The 22,420-nt window shown below is 49.9% G+C and overlaps 1 protein-coding gene across 3 annotated transcripts in view; it reads left to right on the forward strand.

Moving 5' to 3' along the window:
• Positions 1-22,420, forward strand: part of LOC134340426 (growth factor receptor-bound protein 7-like) — a 189,476-nt gene that overhangs the window by 76,421 nt on the left and 90,635 nt on the right. For all 3 annotated transcript variants that reach the window (XM_063037645.1, XM_063037644.1, XM_063037646.1), the window contains 2 exons: positions 3,539-3,698; positions 10,918-11,050. In XM_063037645.1, coding sequence (XP_062893715.1) covers positions 3,539-3,698; positions 10,918-11,050 — 293 coding nt within the window. The remainder of the gene's footprint in view (positions 1-3,538; positions 3,699-10,917; positions 11,051-22,420) is intronic.

Raw genomic sequence — 22,420 nt, forward strand, 5'->3', positions numbered from 1 at the left:
GGTTATGGGAGAAGGCAGGAGAATGGGGTTGAGAGGGATAGTAAATCAGTCACGACGGAATGAGGGAGCAAATGGCCTAATTCTGCCCCATGTCCTATGCTTCAAATTTAATGTCAAGTTGGAGCTTATTGTCATTCAACCATACACGGATGCACAGCTGAACAAAACATCGTTCCTCTGGGCCAGGTGTAAAGCACAGAACTACAGTGACGACCCACCACATGGAGTCTGAAAATTATATTAGTACATGTCCCTTATGTTATGTTCAAACACTTTGAAACATTAAACTATTACAAAAGTGGGTAAGGGAGCCGGGAATGTGGGTCTAACTTCGAGTTTACTGTAAGCGAGGTCCGCTCGTATCATGTGGCAGAGTAATGATGTTTGCTGTTCACATATTCATACAAAATCCCGTAATGAATTCTTTAAATAAACAAGATTGCTTAATCCAACAATATATACATACAACATTACTCAAATATTACTGAGATATTAAAAACCCAACATCTTGTTTCATCATTTCAAGTTGGAGTTTATTGTCATTCAACCATACACGGTTCACAGCTGAACGAAACATCGTTCCTCTGGGCCACACGGTGTAAAGCACAGAACTACAGTTATAACCCACCACATACAGTCACACAGAGCACATACAGTCACACAAAGTACATACAGTCACACAGAGCACATACAGTCACACAGAGCACATACAGTCACACAGAGCACATACAGTCACACAGAGCACATACAGTCACACAGAGCACATACAGTCACACAGAGCACATACAGTCACACAGAGCACATACAGTCACACAAAGTACATACAGTCACACAGAGCACATGCAGTCACACAGAGCACATACAGTCACACAAAGCCAGTCACACAGCACATACAGTCACACAGAGCACATACAGTCACACACAGCCAGTCACACAGCACATACAGTCACACAGAGCACATACAGTCACACAAAGTACATACAGTCACACACAGCCAGTCACACAGCACATACAGTCACACACAGCCAGTCACACAGCACATACAGTCACACAGAGCACATACAGTCACACAAAGTACATACAGTCACACACAGCCAGTCACACAGCACATACAGTCACACACAGCCAGTCACACAGCACATACAGTCACACAGAGCACATACAGTCACACAGAGCACATACAGTCACACACAGCCAGTCACACAGCACATACAGTCAAGTCACACACAGTACAGATAGTCACACAATACATACAGTCACACAGACTACAGATAGTCACACACAGAACATACAGTCTCACACAGGACATACGGTCACACACAGAACATACAGTCTCACACAGGACATACGGTCACACACAGGACATACAGTCGCACACATGAAATACAGTCACACACAGCACATATAGTCACACACAGAGCATAATCATACAAAGGACATATAGTCACATGCAGTGCATGAGGTCACACACTATAACACACTACACATACAGTCATACAAAGGACACAGTCACACTCAGCACAGTCACATACAGTACACACAGTCACAGACAGCACGTACAGTCACACACAGGATATACAGCCACACTCAGCCCACACAGTACACACAGTCACACACAGGACATACAGTCATACACAGGACATACAGTCACACACAGCACACATAGTCACACACAGGACATGCAGTCACATACTGTAACACACTACACATACAGTCACACACAGCACACACGGTAAATACAGTCACATTCAGTACATAGTCACACACAGGACATGCAGTCACACTCAGCACACACAGTAAATACAGTCACATTCAGTACACACAGTCACACACAGGACATACAGTCACACGCAGCACAAATAGTCACACACATTACAGAAACTTATTATCCACCACGTACAGTCACAAAGCAACACCATCACATGTCCCAGAGTGACATGGCCTGAATACTGACTGGTTGACATAAAGGTTAAGGTGCTTCTATGAGACAGTGTAATGTTACTGACACTATTGTAATAAAACAAGCAGTCGTACAAATACGTGACACGGCAGCAATGAAAGGTGGAAAGGGACCAGTGCAGGAGGGGACTGTGCCCATGAGTTGGGGAGTCGGGGTGGGGGGGGGGGATTTCACACAGCGAGTGGCAGTGGATTGTTACGAAGTACAACGACCTGGGGGGGGGTGCAGTGGTCTTAGGGTGAGGCAGATCTCCTTTTCTGCAGTGAGCCACGGTAAACAGTTCAGAGCAAATTTATTATCAAATTACGTACATGTCACTGTATACGACCCCGAGATTCATTTTCTTGCTGGCATTCACAGCAGATCCAAAGAAATACAGTTGAATTAGTGAAAAACCCCAATCAGAAAAGAAGTGAAAATTGTGTAAATGCAAATAAATAAATAAATCATACTGAGAGCCTTTGAAACTGACTCCTTAGGTTGTGGAATCAGTTCAGAGTTGTGGTCAATGGAGTTACTCATATTGGTTCATAACTGTTCCTGAACCTGGTGGTGTGGGCCCTGAGGCTCCTGTACCTCCTTCCTGATGGTTGAGGAGTAATAACTGTTCCTGAACCTGGTGGTGTGGGCCCTGAGGCTCCTGTACCTCCTTCCTGATGGTTGAGGGTAATAACTGTTCCTGAATCTGGTGGTGTGGGACCTGAGGCTCCTGTACCTCCTTCCTGATGGTTGAGGAGTAATAACTGTTCCTGAACCTGGTGGTGTGGGCCCTGAGGCTCCTGTACCTCCTTCCTGATGGTTGAGGGTAATAACTGTTCCTGAATCTGGTGGTGTGGGACCTGAGGCTCCTGTACCTCCTTCCTGATGGTTGAGGGGTTAATAACTGTTCCTGAACCTGGTGGTGTGGGACCTGAGGCTCCTGTACCTCCTTCCTGATGGTTGAGGGGTGATAACTGTCCCTGAACCTGGTGGTGTGGGACCTGAGGCTCCTGTAACTCCTTCCTGATGGTTGAGGGGTAATAACTGTTCCTGAACCTGGTGGTGTGGGTCCTGAGGCTCCTGTACCTCCTTCCTGATGGTTGAGGGGTGATAACTGTCCCTGAACCTGGTGGTGTGGGACCTGAGGCTCCTGTAACTCCTTCCTGATGGTTGAGGGGTAATAACTGTTCCTGAACCTGGTGGTGTGGGTCCTGAGGCTCCTGTATCTCCTTCCTGACGGTTGAGGGGTAATAACTGTTCCTGAACCTGGTGGTGTGGGTCCTGAGTCTCCTGTACCTCCTTCCTGATGGTTGAGGGGTAATAACTGTTCCTGAACCTGGTGGTGTGGGTCCTGAGGCTCCTGTACCTCCTTCCTGATGGTTGAGGGGTTAATAACTGTTCCTGAACCTGGTGGCGAGGGACGCCCAGCCTGACGGTGAATCGCACTGTATCTCTGAAAGGCTGGCGGAAGCAGATTTAACCAAGAGTTGGATTAGACGAGGGTCGGGAAATCTCCGGGGATGGGAGGTGGTGGGCAGTTGATCTGGGAAAGCATCTTCAGAACTTCCCGACGGTGAAGTAACCCGTTGTCTTCGACAGCTGCTGACATGGAGGTGGTCGCGCTGGAGGAGACCGCGAGCAGCAGGCTGGACCAGCTGTACCAGAGGGATGCTGTTGCAGTCCGGCCCAATGGCCACCGGACGTCCAGCCGGCCCGAGCCGGGTCAGAGGTCACAGCCAGTCCACATACAAGTGAGAAGGTAAAACATCTCAAAGGAAGGATCAGCAGGGTGGAGTCAGTTCCAGGAAACGTTCGGTCACCATTTGTAGTGTACGGCAGCCAATGGGGGAGCGAGGTGGGCATCTACCCAGATGCCAGACGGGTCTTTGGGACGTAGAGTTGGAGGAGTGGAGAGGGCAACCGGGGGGGCGGGGGGGTTAAAGACAAACAGAAGGTATTTCGCAGACACTAGAAATCCAGAGCAACACACACACACACACACACACACACACACACACACACACACACACACACACACACACACACACACACACACACACACACACACACACACACACACACACACACACACACACACACACACACACACACACACACACACACACACACACATACACACACACACACACATACACACACACACATACACACACACATACACACACACACACACACACAGACACACACACACACACACACACATACACACACACACATACACACACACACACACACACATACACACACACATACACACACACACACACATACACACACACACACACACAGACACACACACAGACACACACACACACACACACACACACACACACACACACACACACACACACACACACACACACACACACACACACACACACACACACACAAAACACTGGAGGAACTCAGCAGTTCATCTACAGAGTTCAGCAGTTGTCATCTACAGAGGACAAGAGACAATCGACGTTTCAGGCCGAGACCCTTCATCAGGACTGGAAAGGTAGAGGGAAGAGGCCAGAATAAGAAGGTGGGAGGAGGACAGGTGACAGGTGAGACCAGGTGAGGGGGAAGGTGAGGGAGAGGGCGTGAGGGACAAGCTGACAGGTGACAGGTAAGACCAGGTGAGGGGGAAGGTGGGTGGGTGTGGGAGGGGGAGGAGGACAGGCTGACAGGTGACAGGTGAGACCAGGTGAGGGGGGAAGGTGGGTGGGTGGGGGAGGGGGAGGAGGACAAGGTGACAGGTGAGACCAGGTGAGGGGGAAGGTGAGGGAGAGGGCGTGAGGGACAAGCTGACAGGTGACAGGTAAGACCAGGTGAGGGGGAAGGTGGGTGGGTGTGGGAGGGGGAGGAGGACAGGCTGACAGGTGACAGGTGAGACCAGGTGAGGGGGGAAGGTGGGTGGGTGGGGGAGGGGGAGGAGGACAAGGTGACAGGTAAGACCAGGTGAGGGGGAAGGTGGGTGGGTGTGGGAGGGGGAGGAGGACAGGCTGACAGGTGACAGGTGAGACCAGGTGAGGGGGGAAGGTGGGTGGGTGGGGGAGGGGGAGGAGGACAAGCTGACAGGTGAGACCAGGTGAGGGGGAAGGTGGGTGGGTGGGGGAGGGGGAGGAGGACAAGGTGACAGGTGAGACCAGGTGAGGGGAAAGGTGGGTGGGGGAGTGGGGATGATATAATTACCTTTGAAATTCCCTTTTTGTCACTAGACCAACGTTTACATTTTGGTTATCTCTCAGATGAAAACACACAAAATATTGAATGGAAACATAAGCCAGCAGACACTCAGCATACACACAAGAGAGTATTTGATAATATTGACGGTTGATTACTATTCAATAGGATTGAAGGAATACAGGGGAAATATTCAGGACTGCACAAAAGTCTTTGGCACATATATATAGCTCAGGTGCTGAGCCTTTTACACGGTTCTGTATTTGTCAACGGGGAGCAGAGAGCGAGTTTGTAAATCTGGTGGGGAGCAGAGGATGTTGGGAATGGCGAGGGTAGAGCGCTGCGGGAGGGGTGTGGGACAGGTGGCAGAGAAGGAGAGCCTGGGGGGGGTGGGGAAGGTGGTATGGGTGCAGGCACACCCAGCCCTGAGAGACAAGGAAGGTGATTTGGTTCACTGATCATTACAGAATGTCTCTCTGGTGTTTCCCGCTCCCTCCCCTCTCCCTTCCCCTTTTCCCAACCATGATTACCCCTCTCCCTTCCCCTTTTCCCAACCATGATTCCCCTCTCCCCCCCTTTCCCAACCATGATTCCCCCTCTCCTTTCCCCTTTTCCCAACCATGATTCCCCCTCTCCTTTCCCCTTTTCCCAACCATGATTCCCCCTCTCCCTTCCCCTTTTCCCAACCATGATTCCCCTCTCCCTTCCCTTTTTCCAACCATGATTCCCCCTCTCCCTCCCCCTTTTCCCAACCACAATTCCCCCTCTCCCTTCCCCTTTTTCCAACCATGATTCCCCCTCTCCCTTCCCCTTTTCCCAACCATGATTCCCCTCTCCCCCCTTTCCCAACCATGATTCCCCCTCTCCTTTCCCCTTTTCCCAACCATGATTCCCCCTCTCCCTTCCCCTTTTCCCAACCACGATTGCCCTCTCCCTCCCCTTTTCCCAACCATGATTCCCCTCTCCCTTCCCCCTTTTCCCAATCATGATTCCCCTCTCCCTTCCCCTTTTCCCAACCATCATTCCCCCTCTACCTTCCCCTTTTCCCAACCATGATTCCCCTCTCCCTTCCCCCTTTTCCCAACCATGATTCCCCTCTCCCTCCCCCTTTTCCCAACCATGATTCCCCTCTCCCTTCCCCCTTTTCCCAATCATGATTCCCCTCTCCCTAACCCCTTTTCCCAACCATCATTCCCCCTCTACCTTCCCCTTTTCCCAACCATGATTCACCTCTCCCTGCCCCCCCTTCCCACTCTCAGTCCACAATCAGAATCAGGTTTATCGTCACTCAGACGTGTTAGGAAATTTGTGTTATTTTGTGGCAGCAGTACAGTGCAATACATAAAATTACTACAGTACTGTGCAAAAATCTGGGGCACCCTCGCTATATAATTGTACCTCAGAACTTCGTGCAGAACTCTTCAAGGATGTTACCGGGACTTGGGGACCCGAGTTCTAGGGAAAGGTTGAAGAACGGGTGAGGACTTCATTCCCTGGATTGAGGAGAGATTTGAGAGAGGCTTACAGAATTGCCAGGGGTAGAGATAGGGTAAATGCAAGCAGGCGTCTACCCACCGTGGTTTGGAGAGACAGGAATGAGAAGTCAAGGATCAAGGGTGAAAGGCGGAAAGTTCAAGGGGAACCTGAGGGGGATCTTCTTCACCGGGAGGAAGGTGAGGGTGCGGAATGAGGCGCCAGCGCAAGTGATGGATGCGGGTTCGGTCTCAGTGTTTAAGAGAGCTTAGAACCTTCCTGCATAGTGCAGATTCTTGAGCCCACGATGTTGTGAAAACTTTTTAACCTACTCCAAGGTCAATCTTACCCTTCCCTCCCACATAACCCTCCGTTTTTCTATCGTCCATGTGCCCATCTAAGAGTCTCTTCAATGTCCCTAATGTACCTGCCTCTCCCACCACCCCTGGCCGGGCGTTCCACACACCCTCCACTCTCTGTGTAAAAAAAAAATTCCTCTGATATTCCCCCCAACCCATACCTTCTCCAATCTTTAAAATTATGCCCTCTTGTATTAACCATTTCTACCCGGGAAAAAGGTCTCCAGCTCTCCACTCTACTGGTGCTTCAGATCATCTTGAGCAAGTCACCTCATAATCATCTTGTTCTAAGTGACGTGTTGAGAACCTTCAGATGATAAAACCGTAAGACCCATCAAGCCTTCTCCACCAGCCAACTGTGACAATAAATTCCGCATGTTCAATACCCTCTAACTAAAGAAATTTCTCATCATCTCTGTTCTAAATGGATGTCCCTCATTTCTGAGGCTGTGTCCTCTGGTCCCAGATCCACTATAGGAAACATCCTCTCCACATCCACTCTATCTGTGTCCTCTGGTCCTAGACTCCCCCACTACAGGAAACATCCTCTCCACATCCACTCTATCTGTGTCCTCTGGTCCTAGACTCCCCCACTATAGGAAACATCCTCTCCACATCCACTCTATCTGTGTCCTCTGGTCCTAGACTCCCCCACTACAGGAAACATCCTCTCCACATCCACTCTATCTGTGTCCTCTGGTCCTACACTCCCCCACTATAGGAAACATCCTCTCCACATCCACTCTATCTGTGTCCTCTGGTCCTAGACTCCCCCACTATAGGAAACATCCTCTCCACATCCACTCTATCTGTGTCCTCTGGTCCTAGACTCCCCCACTATAGGAAACATCCTCTCCACATCCACTCTATCTGTGTCCTCTGGTCCTAGACTCCCCCACTATAGGAAACATCCTCTCCACATCCACTCTATCTGTGTCCTCTGGTCCTAGACTCCCCCACTATAGGAAACATCGTCCCCACATCCACTCTATCTGTGCCCTCTGGTCCTAGACTCCCTCCACCATGGGATACATCCTCTCCACATCCACTCTATCTGTGACCTCTGGTCCTAGACTCCCCCACTATAGGAAACATCCTCTCCACATCCACTCTATCTGTGCCCTCTGGTCCTAGACTCCCCCACTATAGGAAACATCCTCTCCACATCCACTCTATCTGTGCCGTCTGGTCCTAGACTCCCCCACTATAGGAAACATCGTCTCCACATCCACTCTATCTGTGCCCTCTGGTCCTAGGCTCCCCCACTATAGAAAACATCCTCTCCACATCCACTCCATGTCCTCTGGTCCTAGACTCCCCCACTACAGAAAACATCCTCTCCAGGTCAACTCTATCTAGGCTTTTCAACATTTGAAAGGAATATTAAATTGTTAGCTGTTAATATTGAAGTAGTAAAATGGATTCAGCAGTGGCTGGATGGGGGACGCCAGAGAGTGGTGGTGGATAACTGTTTGTCAGATTGGAGGCCGGTGACTAGTGGTGTGCCTCAGGGATCTGTACTGGGTCCAGTGTTATTTTTCATCTACATTCATCATCTGGATGATGGGGTGGTAAATTGGATGAGTAAGTATGCAGATGATACGAAGATAGGTGGAGTTGTGGATAATGAATTAGGTTTTCAAAGCTTGCAGAGAGATTTAGGCCAGTTAGAAGAGTGGACTGAAAGATGGCAGATGGAGTTTAATGCTGATAAATGTGAGGTGCTACATTTTGGTAGGACTAATCAAAATAGGACATACATGGTAAATGGTAGGGCATTGAAGAATGCAGTAGAGCAGAGGGATCTAGGAATAATGGTGCATAGTTCCCTGAAGGTGGAATCTCATGTGGATAGGATGGTGAAGAAAGCTTTTGGTTCGCTGGCCTTTATTAATCAGAGCATTGAGTGTAGGAGTTGGGATGTAATGTTGAAATTGTTTCAGGCATTGGTAAGGCCAAATTTGGAGTATTGTGTACAGTTCTGGTCACCAAATTATAGGAAAGATGTCAACAAAATGGAGAGAGTACAGAGAAGATTTACTAGAATGTTACCTGGGTTTCATCACCTAAGTTACAGAGAAAGGTTGAACAAGTTGGGTCTTTATTCTTTGGAGCATAGAAGGTTGAGGGGGGGACTTGATAGAGGTGTATAGAGGTGTTTAAAATTATGAGGGGGATAGATAGAGTTGACATGAATAGGCTTTTTCCATAGAAAGTGGGGGAGATTCAAACAAGAGGACATGAGTTGTGAGTTAAACATAGAGACATAGAAAATAGGTGCAGGAATAGGCCATTCGGCCCTTCAAGCCTGCACTGCCATTCAGTAGGATCATGGCTGATCATCCAACTCAGAACCCTGTACCAGCCTTCCCTCCATACCCCCTGATCCCTTTAGCCACAAGGGCCATATCTAACTCCCTCTTAAATATAGCCAATGAACTGGCCTCAACTGTTTCCTGTGGCAGAGAATTCCACAGATTCACCACTCTCTGTGTGAAGAAGTTTTTCCTCATCTCGGTCCTAAAAGGCTTCCCCTTTATCCTTAAACCGTGACCCCTCGTTCTGGACTTCCCCAACATTGGGAACAATCTTCCTGCATCTAGCCTGTCTAATCCCTTTAGAATTTTATACATTTCAATAAGATCCCCCCTCAATCTTCTAAATTCCAGAGAGTATAAGCCTAGTCGATCCAGTCTTTCATCATATGAAAGTTCTGCCATCCCAGGAATCAATCTGGTGAACCTTCTTTGTACTCCCTCTATGGCAAGAATGTCTTTCCTCAGATTAGGGGACCAAAACTGCACATAATACTCCAGGTGTGGCCTCACCAAGGCCTTGTACAACTGCAGTAGTACCTCCCTGCTCCCGTACTCGAATCCTCTTGCTATGAATGCCAGCATACCATTCGCCTTTTTCACCGCCTGCTGTACCTGCATGCCCACTTTCAATGACTGGTGTATAATGACAGCCAGGTGTCGTTGCACCTCCCCTTTTCCTAATCGGCCACCATTCAGATAATAATCTGTTTTCCTATTTTTGCCACCAAAGTGGGTAACCTCACATTTATCCACATTAAATTGCATCTGCCAGGAATTTGCCCACTCACCTAACCTATCCAAGTCACCCTGCATCCTCTTAGCATCCTCCTCACAGCTAACACTGCCGCCCAGCTTCATGTCATCCGCAAACTTGGAGATGCTGCATTTAATTCCCTCATCCAAGTCATTAATATATATTGTAAACAACTGGGGTCCCAGCACTGAGCCTTGCGGTACCCCACTAGTCACTGCCTACCATTCTGAAAAGGTCCCATTTATTCCCACTCTTTGCTTCCTGTCTGCCAACCAATTCTCTATCCACATCAATACCTTACCCCCTATACCGTGTGCTTTAAGTTTGCACACTGATCTCCTGTGTGGGACCTTGTCAAAAGCCTTCTGAAAATCCAAATATACCACATCCACTGGTTCTCCCCTATCCACTCTACTAGTTACATCCTCAAAAAATTCTATGAGATTCGTCAGACATGATTTTCCTTTCACAAATCCATGCTGACTTTGTCCGATCATTTCACCGGACAAAGGGCAAAAGTTTAGGGGTAACATGAGGGGGAACTTCTTTACTCAGAGAGTGGTAGCTGTGTGGAACGAGCTTCCAGCAGAAGTAGTTAAGGTAGGTTCGATGTTGTCATTTAAAGTTAAATTGGACAGCTATGTGGACAGGAAAGGAATGGAGGGTTATGGACTGAGTGCGGGTTGGTGGGACTAGGTGAGGGTAAGAGTTCGGCACGGACTAGAAGGGCCGAGATGGTCTGTTTCTGTGCTGTAATTGTTGCATGGTTATATTATTATTTGATAGGTTTCAATGAAATCTCCCACCCCCATTCTTCTAAGCTCCAGAGAGTACAGGCCCAGAGCCATCCGACACCACTCAGTTTGTGGTTTTAATTTCCCACAGGCCGCTGCAGGAGGGGGAACTGCACACGTCATCGCTGCCAGCCATCCCCAACCCTTTCCCGGAGCTCTGCAGCCAGCCCTGCTCCCCGAGCCTCGGCAACAGCTCCAAGCCACCGGCCAGCAGATCCACCCTCGTAAGTACCGGCAGTCGTCTCCTGCCTCGCCCTGCGGTCGAAATGTCTGATGAGTATTTATCTACTTAGAGCTCAGAACCGGCCCTACGAGCGGCCCACCGATTTAACCCCAGCCTAAACACGGCGACGATTTACAACGACCGGTTATCCAGTACGCCTTTGGTCTCTGGGCGGTAAGCGCCTCACCCGTGTGAAACCCATACGGCGCAGGATTTCTAACAGACTACGCCAGAGCGTGGCCAAGTGGTTAGGGCGTTGGGCTCGCGATCTGAAGGTCGTGGGTTCGAGCCTCGGCCAGGGCAGCGCGTTGTGTCCTTGAGCAAGGCACTGAACCACACACGGCTCCGGCTGAAAATGGGTACCGGCAAAAATGCTGGGGGGGTTAACCTCACGACAGACTGGCGTCCTATCTGGGGGGGTGGGGGGGGGGAGTCTCGTACTCTCGGTCGCTTCTCGCCACGGAAACCGGCGTAAGCACCGGCCTGATGGGCCACAAGGCTCGGGACGGACTTTTAAAAAAGGGACCAGTGCTGAACTCCACTGCCAACCTACCGGGGGGGTCTGCCGCTGACCAATAACTCAACCGGGCCGAGCACAGGGGCGGCTCAGCTGCTGGCGTCCGTCCCGAACCCCACTGTGAGAGAACCTTCACCAGAGAGACTGTGGCTGTCATGGAAGAGCAGGCGTGTGATGTTGAGCCCTTTGAAGGCACTGGTGATCGGCAGAAAAGACATCAGGCTGGAGAAGGAAGGAGAGTGGACCGTGGGAGGGGGGAGCACCAGGGGAGGGGTGGTGATAGCCAGGTGAGGGAAGTGTATGGCCATGCCCTTTGTTAGAATGAATAAAAACGCAGACTAATTTTCGAACCAGGGAGCAAATTCAGACATACAAAGGGGACTTGGGAGTCCTTGTGTAGGATTCCCTGAGGAAGGCGGTGAGGAAGGCAAATGGAATATTAGCATTCATTTCCAGAGGACTAGAATATAAAAGCAAGGGTGTAACGTTGGGGCTTTAAAAAGTGCTGGTGAGGCCTCACTTGGAGTACTGTGAGCAGTTCTGGGCTCCTTATCTGAGAAAGGATGGTACTGAAACTGGAGAGGGTTCAAAAGAGGTTCGGGAAAATGATTGTGAGATTGAAAGGCTTGTCATATGAAGAGTGTCTGATGGCTCCGGGCCTCGATTCACTAGAATTTAGAAGAACGAGGGGGACCTCATTGAAACCTATCGTATATTGAAAGGCTGCGATAGAGTGGATATGGAGAGGATGTTTCCTATAGTGGGGGAGTCTAGGACCAGAGGACACAGATAGAGTGGATGTGGAGAGAATGTTTCCTATAGTGGGGGAGTCTAGGACCAGAGGACACAGATAGAGTGGATGTGGAGAGAATGTTTCCCATAGTGGGGGTAGTCTAGGACCAGAGGACACAGATACAGTGGATGTGGAGAGGATGTTTCCTATAGTGGGGGAGTCTAGGACCAGAGGACACAGATAGCATGGATGTGGAGAGAATGTTTCCTGTAGTGGGGGAGTCTAGGACCAGAGGACACAGATAGAGTGGATGTGGAGAGGATGGTTCCTATAGTGGGGGGAGTCTAGGACCAGAGGACACAGATAGAGTGGATGTGGAGAGGATGGTTCCTATAGTGGGGGGAGTCTAGGACCAGAGGACACAGATAGAGTGGATGTGGAGAGGATGTTTCCTATAGTGGGGGAGTCTAGGACCAGAGGACACAGATAGAGTGGATGTGGAGAGGATGTTTCCTATAGTGGGGGAGTCTAGGACCAGAGCACACGGATAGAGTGGATGTGGAGAGGATGTTTCCTATAGTGGGGGAGTCTAGGACCAGAGGACACAGATAGAGTGGATGTGGAGAGAATGTTTCCTGTAGTGGGGGAGTCTAGGACCAGAGGACACAGATAGCGTGGATGTGGAGAGAATGTTTCCTGTAGTGGGGGAGTCTAGGACCAGAGGACACAGATAGAGTGGATGTGGAGAGGATGGTTCCTATAGTGGGGGGAGTCTAGGACCAGAGGACACAGATAGAGTGGATGTGGAGAGGATGGTTCCTGTAGTGGGGGAGTCTAGGACCAGAGGGCACAGCCACAGAGTAGAGAGACGTCCATTTAGAACAGAGATGAAGAGGAATTTCTTTAGCCAGAGGGCGGTGAATTTGTGGAATTCATTACAACAGACGGCTGTGGAGGCCAAGTCACTGGGTACATTTAAATGGAGGTTGATAGATTCTTGATTAGTCAGGGCGTCAAAGGTTAAGGGGGGTAGGCAGGAGAATGGGGTTGAGAGGGATAGTAAATCAGCCATGATGGAAAGGCGGAGCAGAGTAGATGGGCCGAGTGGCCTATTTCTGCTCCTGTGCTGCCCTATGGGCTTACAAAGTGAATCTCAGGGTTGTGTATAGTGATATGTATGTACCTTGATACTGAATTCACTTTGAACTCTGAACTTTTTAAAAAAGTTGGCTTTGAACCTCCTCAGTTGCCGCGACACTCTCTCCCCCCCCGCCCTTTGTTTGCACTGCGCGGGCGAACCCATCTGGGCGCCCAGCCTCTGCCTGAGAACGCAAAGGTCAGTCCCTGACTCACGTTTGCAGCCAATTTCGGTGTTGCCTGGTGACGGTGGAAATCGTGCCTGGACACCGGTCATGTGGCCGTGATTGATCTGCTCTGCAAACAAGGCAGAGTGCTGAGTTTGGGAAACTGAGGTTAAACAACCTCACTCCAGGAGCCAAGTGAAGCCCGTTGTCATTTAACTGTTTGTCTGTATATGTAAAACGTACGTGACCATTTAACGTTTGTAGAAACGAGACATGCGTTTCCCCAGAGCAGAGTGTAGAACACGGTCGTACACGTAACACACAATATTAATGCGGTAATCAGGGTCAGGTCAGATGTCACTGGCAGATTAACCTGCCCTTTTATGCTGAGACGTGAATCACTCCCTCCCCCCCCCCGCCCCCCGAATAAACACACGATTCGGAGTCTGTCCTCAGTCAGTTACCCAGCTCCTCGGCGGAGCGGACTGTGCTCATTAGATTAGATTAGATTATTTTATTGTCATTGTGCCGAGTACAGATACAAAGCCAATGAAACGCAGTTAGCATCAATGCAAAGAATAGTGTTATTTACAAAATAACTGCGAATAAAAAGTAAGTGCTACAACACACAAATATAAAAGTACTGAGACAGTACAATACGAATGCAATACCGCTTAGCGCTGTGATGTGAGGTTCAGCAGGGTCACAGCCTCAGGGAAGAAGCTCTTCCTGTGCCTGCTGGTGTGGGAGCGGAGGCTCCTGTAGCGCCTACCGGATGGGAGGAGAGTGAAAAGTCCATGGTTAGGGTGAGATGCATCCCTGATAATGCTTTTCACCCTGCCCAGGCAGCGTTTATGGTAGATGTTCTCAATGGTGGGCAATTGGGTGCCGATAATCATACGTCCACCAACGAGATTATTCTTCAGCGGGAGCGCTGTCCGCCACGGCTGCGGAGGGAGAGCGGAGTTAACGCTTCAGGTCTGCCACCAGTTCTGCGATGAGTATCCCCCCCCCCCCACCCCGACCCCTTCCCTGGTGTAGGTTCTCCAGGGTGAAGTCACTCACCTCCAGGGAGGCTGTCATTTGAGACCCTTTCACCTGGGTTTTCCCCGCTTCCGGTCGCAGTAGAACAGCAAGAGGCTCCTTTGAATTTTGACCAGAACGTGTTGGCAGTGATGAAGGGCGGATCATGTCTAACAAGCCTGATAGAGTTCTTTGAGGAGGTGACCAGGCATATAGATGAGGGTAGTGCAGTGGATGTGATCTATATGGATTTTAGTAAGGCATTTGACAAGGTTCCACACGGTAGGCTTATTCAGAAAGTCAGAAGGCATGGGATCCAGGGAAGTTTGGCAAGGTGGATTCAGAATTGGCTTGCCTGCAGAAGGCAGAGGGTGGTGGTGGAGGGAGTACATTCAGATTGGAGGGTTGTGACTAGTGGTGTCCCACAAGGATCTGTTCTGGGACCTCTACTTTTCGTGATTTTTATTAACGACCTGGATGTGGGGGTAGAAGGGTGGGTTGGCAAGTTTGCAGACGACACAAAGGTTGGTGGTGTTGTAGATAGTGTAGAGGATTGTCGAAGATTGCAGAGAGACATTGATAGGATGCAGAAGTGGGCTGAGAAGTGGCAGATGGTGAAGCGGAGAAGTGTGAGGTGGTACACTTTGGAAGGACAAACTCCAAGGCAGAGTACTTTACTTTACTTCGTACTTTATTGTCGTCAAACAATTGATACTAGAACATACAATCATCACAGCGATATTTGATTCTGCGCTTCCCACTCCCTAGATTGCAAATCAATAGTAAATATTAAAAATTTTAAATTATAAATCATAAATAGAAAAATGGGAAGTAAGGTAGTGCAAAAAAACCGAGAGGCAGGTCCGGATATTTGGAGGGTACGGCCCAGATCCGGGTCAGGATCCGTTCAGCAGTCTTATCATAGTTGGAAAGAAGCTGTTCCCAAATCTGGCCGTACGAGTACAAAGTAAATGGCAGGATACTTGGTAGTGTGGAGGAGCAGAGGGATCTGGGGGTTCATGTCCACAGATCCCTGAAAATTGCCTCACAGGTAGATGGGGTAGTTAAGAAAGCTTATGGGATAGAGCTTAAGAGTCGCGATGTAATGATGCAGCTCTATAAAACTCTGGTTAGGCCACACTTGGAGTACTGTGTCCAGTTCTGGTCGCCTCACTATAGGAAGGATGTGGAAGCATTGGAAAGGGTACAGGGGAGATTTACCAGGATGCTGCCTGGTTTAGAGAGTATGCATTATGATCAGAGATTAAGGGAGCTAGGGCTTTACTCTCTGGAGAGAAGGAGCATGAGAGGAGACATGATAAAGGTATACAATATATTATGAGGAATAGACAGAGTGGATAGCCAGTGCCTCTTCCCCAGGGCACCATTGCTCAATACAAGAGGACATGGCTTTAAGGTAAGGGGTGGGAAGTTCAAGGGGGATATTAGAGGAAGATTTTTTTACTCAGAGAGTGGTTGGTGCGTGGAATGCACTGCCTGAGTCAGTGGTGGAGGCAGATACACTAGTGAAGTTTAAGAGACTACTAGACAGGTATATGGAGGAATCTAAGGTGGGGGGATTATATGGAAGGCAGGGTTTGAGGGTCGGCACAACATTGTGGGCCGAAGGGCCTGTACTGTGCTGTACTATTCTATGTTCTGTGTCTGCCACTCGGCTCCCAACTCTGAGCTGTCCTGGTCAGAATCGGAACCAGATTTAGTATCACTGGCATCTGTCAAAGAATATGTTGCTTTGTGGTCGTCGGACCTTGCAATACATACAGTCCTGTGGGCAATTCTCAGGTGCAAATACTGTATATAACTAGAGAGCCTAAGACTTTGCACACACTACTGTGTTTGTCAACGTGGAGCGGAGAGCGAGTTTGTAAATCTGGCGGGAGGACGTTGGGAATGGCGAGGGTGGAGCGCCAAGAGAGGGGTGAGGGACAAGTGGCAGTGCCAGGGATATGAGGGGTACAGAGACACCCAGCCCTGAGACAGCAGGCAAGGTCATTTGATCACAAACAATTGGTTCCCAGATCATTACAGAATGTCTCTCTGGTGCTTCCCACTCCCTCCCCTCTCCCTTCCCCTCTTCCCAACTGTGACTCCCCTCTCTCCGCACTCCCCTTCCCACTCTCAGTCCCATATCAGAATCAGGCTTATCATCACTCATATAGGTCATGAAATTTGTTCTTTCTTTGTGGCAGCAGTATAGTGCAATGCATAAAATTACTAGAGGACTGTGCCCAAAGTCTTAGGCACCCTAGCAATATATATGTGTCCAAGAATTTTGCATATTACTGTCTGTAATATGCAAAACACGCTATCTGTTTTCACACACATATGGTGTTGCTGCTTGGATAACAGAACATCTGAAAGAGAACACGTGGGACCAGATTGTCCGCCAATCCTTGCTTAGAACCGTTCACTGCAACCTGTAGGAGAGACGCCAGGCAGTACTAATCGCTGCCCGACAAGGAAGGAAATCGAGCAGCGCCTCCACTGCCAGGTCCAGCATGGTTTCCACGTCCTTATGGTGGGGCATCCAGGTCTCTCAAGACTTGGTCCCCGGCAGGCGCCCCCCGCCCCCAACACACGGCAGAACTGCACAAAACTGACTGTCACCGTCGGATATGATGGAGAACCAACCAGTCACTCAAGTAATGTCACAGTACAATGACGCTGGTGCTGGTGAACCATGGCGACGTGTTTCAGGCAGCTTACAAAACTTCTATATAAACTCCTTTTGAACTACCCTCACCCCAGTCTGCAGCCTGTAATTCCCCTCTGAATCATGTTCTTTTGAACCGTCTTCTGAAGGACGCAGCGGCCCTATCTCCCTGCTGCAAGCAAACACAAGACCTTAAGACTTGAACAAGATCAGGCCATTCAGCCCGTCGAGTGTTCCCAGCCATCCCACCATGGCCGATCCACTTCCCTCTCAAACCCGGTCTCCTGTCGTCTCCCCCTAACCTTTCATGCCCTGACAAATCAAGAATCTGCCGACCTCCGCCTTAAATACACCCAGTGAATTGGCCTCCACAGCCATCTGTGGCAATGAATTCCACAGATTCACCACCCTCTGTCTAAAGAAATTCCTCCTCATCTCCATTCTAAATGGACGTCCCTCTATTCCAAAGCTGTGTCCTCTGGTCCGAGACTCTCCCGCAATAGGAAGCATCCTCTCCACATCCACTGTATCTGTGTTCTCTGGTCCTAGACTCCCCCACTATAGCAAACATCCTCTCCACATCCACTCTATCTGTGCCCTCTGGTCCTAGACTCCCCCACTATAGGAAACATCCTCTCCACATCCACTCTATCGAGGCCTTTCAACATTCAATAGGTTTCAATGAGATCCCCCCCTCATTCTTTTGAATTCTGGTGAGTACAGGCCGAGAGCCATCAATCACTCCTCGTATGATAACCCATTCATTCCAGGGATCATTCTGGTGGGCCTCCTCTCAACCCTCTCTGATATCAGCACATGCTTTCTTAAATAAGGGGCCCAAAACTGCTCGCTGTAGGACCAAGTGAAGATTCCTATACATCGCCATGGCCATGGGGGAGGAGGGGTGGACTCCAAGCTGGGGTATGAAACTCCCTATTCCCAGTATCCGGTTAGCATATGTGTTGTTGCTGGAGAACAATATCAAGGAGTTGAGGGCAAGATTACGATATCAGAGGGAGATGAGAAATTGCTGCGTTTTCTACTTCACGGAAATGTGGCTCACTGCAGATATGTTGGTCAGACTTGAGGGCTTACTGATATGCAGGTTGAGCCAGGCTGCTGATTCAGAGAAATGTTGGTGCGGGGAGGGAGTCTTTGTTCAATGATGAATTCTTTCTGGAACTCTTGATCCCCAGACCAACCGAAGAAAATATTCTCTTCCATGCAGTTTAGTCAAAGTCTGTCCCGAGCCTTTGTGGCCCATCAGGCCAGTGCTTATGCCAGTTTCTGTGGCGTGAAGCGACTGGGAGTACGAGACTCCCCCCCACCCCACCCCAGATAGGACGCCAGTCTATCGTGAGGTTAACCCCCAGCATTTGCCAGTACCCATTTTCAGCTGGTGCAGTGTGTGCCTTGCTCAAAGACACAACAAGCTGCCTTGGCCAAGATTCGAACCCACGACCTTCAGATTGTGAGCCCAACGCCCTAACCACTTGGCCACGCGCCACACTCCATGCAGTTTACATACCACTAAATGCCGATGGTAATCAGACACTTAACGTACTGCACGCTCCCGTCAGCAAGCAAGATACAGCCAGGCCTGACGGCTTTCCAGACCGTTGTTGGGTCAGGCTTGTGTGAAGAAATCTCAGGGCAGTTATCATCAGCGTATCACCTGCAGCACCAGGGGTCCCAACACACACGGCCACTACAACGGGGAATGACTTCACCCAGCAGAGGGGAAGGGCAGAGATGAGTGGTGAGGTGAGGGGGAGGAGAGGTGAGGTAAGGTGAAGGGGGAGGGGAGGTGAGGCGAGGGGAGATGAGGGTGAGGGGATGGGGAGAGGAGATGAGGGAAGAGGTGAGGGGCCAGAGGTGAGATAAGGTGAAGGGGGAAGGGAGGTGAGGCGAGGAGAGATGAGGGTGAGGGGGTGTAAGGAGAAGGAGGAGGACCTGAGGGAGGAGGAAGTGAGGATGAGGTGAGGGAGGTGAGGTGGAGGATGAAGTGAGGGAGGAGGTAGAGAGGGTAGAGGAGGTGAGGGAGGAGGTGATGGAAGAGGTGGGGAAGGACAAAATAATGGATGAGGTGAGAGAGGATGAGGTGAGGGAGGTGGTAGGGGAGAACAAAGTGAGGAATGAGGTGAGGGACAAGGTAAGGGAGCAGGAGGTGAATGAGGATGAGGTGAGAGAGGGGCAGGCAAGGGAGGAGGGAGTGAGGGCTGTAGGTTTGGTGTGGAAGGTTTTGTTTTGAGGCAGTTGAGGTGAGATGAGGAGGTGAGGGTGGGCTGTGGGAGAGGTTATGGTGGGGTAAACCCTCTGCCTGTGTTGAGGGGTGGGGACAGCCTGTGGTACGGCTACCACCAATGGCGGTGAGGGTGGGCTGTGGGAGAGGTTATGGTGGGGTAAACCCTCTGCCTGTGTTGAGGGGTGGGGACAGCCTGTGGTACGGCTACCACCAATGGCGGTGAGGGTGGGCTGTGGGAGAGGTTATGGTGGGGTAAACCCTCTGCCTGTGTTGAGGGGTGGGGACAGCCTGTGGTACGGTTACCACCAATGGCTCTCCCGGTGGGTTGGTTCCGTAAGCTGAGCTGTAGGGCAGAGTCCGTGGAGGAAATGCCTTCCCTCAGCGTCTCCGTCCAGTTCGGGCACAGGCACACACCCTCTCTGTCAGCGACGGGGACGCGAGCCTGCCTGGTCCCGGTCGTCTCAGGGGTTCTCCCATCCACCCGCCCGGCCTCGTTCCCGCTCACGGAAAGCCGGAACAGTCCCCGTCTCCCTTGCTGGCTTGTGTCTGCACTCGCCGGTGAAGTGCGGCGAGGGAGCAATGGTGGACTCTGAACAACTCGATCATCCGGTTTGTTGGCAGGTTTAGATTACCGGTCTGATCAGAGAGATCCTCCGAGAGAAGGAGTTTCCCCTCACGTTCCCCTTTAAGACTTTCCACCTTTCACCCATAAACCTCTCATTCCAGTGCCCCACCCAACCTCAGTGGAGGGTGGTGAGTGCGTGGAATGGGCTGCCGGTGGATAGGATAGGGTCTTTTAGGAGACTCCTGGACAGGTATATGGAGCTCAGAAATATAGAGGGCTATGGGTAAGCCTAGGTAATTTCTAAGGTAGGGACATGTTCAGCACAGCTTTGTGGGCCGAAGGGCCTGTATTGTGCTGTAGGTTTTCTATGTTTCTATGAAAAAGCCTGCTTGTATTTACCCTATCTATACCCCTCATAATTTTGTAGTCCTCTGCCAAATCTCCTCTCAATCTCCTACGTTCCAGGGAGTAAATTCCAAACCTGTTCAACCTTTCCCTATCACTCAGGTCCTCTAGACTTGGCAACATCTTTGTAAATTTTTTTCTGACCTCTTTCAACCTGATTGACATCTCCTTCCCGTAGGTAGGTGACCAAAAACTGTGCACAATACTCCAAAGTTGCCCTCACCAACATCTTATACAACTTCAACATGAGACTCCCATCTCCTGTGCTCGACACTATGATCTATGCAGGCCAATGTGCCAAGAGCTTCCTTTGTGACCCTGTCAGCCGGTGACATCGCTTTCAAACGTCACTCTCGTCTGTCAGCGGTGACAGGTGTGACAAAGGCGCGATTGTGGGCTCCATCTGATAACCAGTCCCGCAGATAGCGCAGGTTCGTCTCCCTAGTAACAGGGAGGTTCTCGATTCTGCTCTTGGCTAGGCCACAGCTTTCTTTTAATAATTACAACACTGTGTGAGCTCACAGCCTGCTCACTCACTGACCGGCGCTGTTTAGGGCTGCAGTAAAAGTCCTCCATCTCTGTCCGTCCAAAGCATCTCACTCTGATGAAGAAGGAGAGTTCACTGACGTTTTTGGAATAGATTCATAGTCATAGTCATACTTTATTGATCCCGGGGGAAGTTGGTTTTCGTTACAGTTGCACCATAAATAATTAAATAGTAATAGAACCATAAATAGTTAAATAGTAATATGTAAATTATGCCAGTAAATTATGAAACCAGTCCAGGACCAGCCTATTAGCTCAGGGTGTCTGACCCTCCAAGGGAGGAGTTGTAAAGTTTGATGGCCACAGGCAGGAATGACTTCCTATGACGTTCTGTGCTGCATCTCGATGGAATGAGTCTCTGGCTGAATGTACTCCTGTGTCCACCCAGTCCATTATGTAGTGGATGGGAGACATTGTCCAAGATGGCATGCAACTTGGACAGCATCCTCTTTTCAGACACCACCATCAGAGAGTCCATTTCCATCCCCACAACATCACTGGCCTTACGAATGAGTTTGTTGATTCTGTTGGTGTCTGCTACCCTCAGCCTGCTGCCCCAGCACACAACAGCAAACATGATCGCACTGGCCACCACAGACTGGTAGAACATCCTCAGCATCATCCGGCAGATGTTAAAGGACCTCAGTCTCCTCAGGAAATAGAGACGGCTCTGACCCTTCTTGTAGACAGCCTCAGTGTTCTTTGACCAGTCCAGTTTATTGTCAATTCGTATCCCCAGGTATTTGTAATCCTCCACCATGTCCACACTGACCCCCTGGATGGAAACAGGGGTCACCGGTACCTTAGCTCTCCTCAGGTCTACCACCAGCTCCTTAGTCTTTTTCACATTAAGCTGCAGATAATTCTGCTCACACCATGTGACAAAGTTTCCTACTGTAGCCCTGTACTCAGCCTCATCTCCCTTGCTGATGCATCCAACTATGGCAGAGTCATCAGAAAACTTCTGAAGTTTGACCGGTCAGGGTAGTTAGCCCTGAGCTGAACCCCCCAAACCCGGACCACTCTTAGTCCGCCTCTACCCTTTGACCTGTTTGGCTTGGTTGACCCGACCAAGAGCCAAGGCACAAAGCCCTGACTCCAGCCTGCGTAGCTCTCCGGGTCATTGAGACAGGAAATCCTCCCAAACTCTATGAGAAGGTTATGGTCCTGTAATAGTCTTTGCCCCACTGACTCCCGTTGCCTCGGGTCAATAGCCATCAACCCCGCTAAACAGTGTAAATGCTTTGGTGCGGATAAGGTGTGAGTCGCCCAATGAACAGCCAAGACACAAATATGAGACAATGTACAAAGTGCGAGTAAAGAATTATACTTTATAGCAAATTTTTGGTGTTAGGTTAG

The sequence above is a fragment of the Mobula hypostoma genome, chromosome X1 (genome assembly GCF_963921235.1).
Source record: "Mobula hypostoma chromosome X1, sMobHyp1.1, whole genome shotgun sequence".
NCBI classification, from domain to species: domain Eukaryota; kingdom Metazoa; phylum Chordata; class Chondrichthyes; order Myliobatiformes; family Myliobatidae; genus Mobula; species Mobula hypostoma.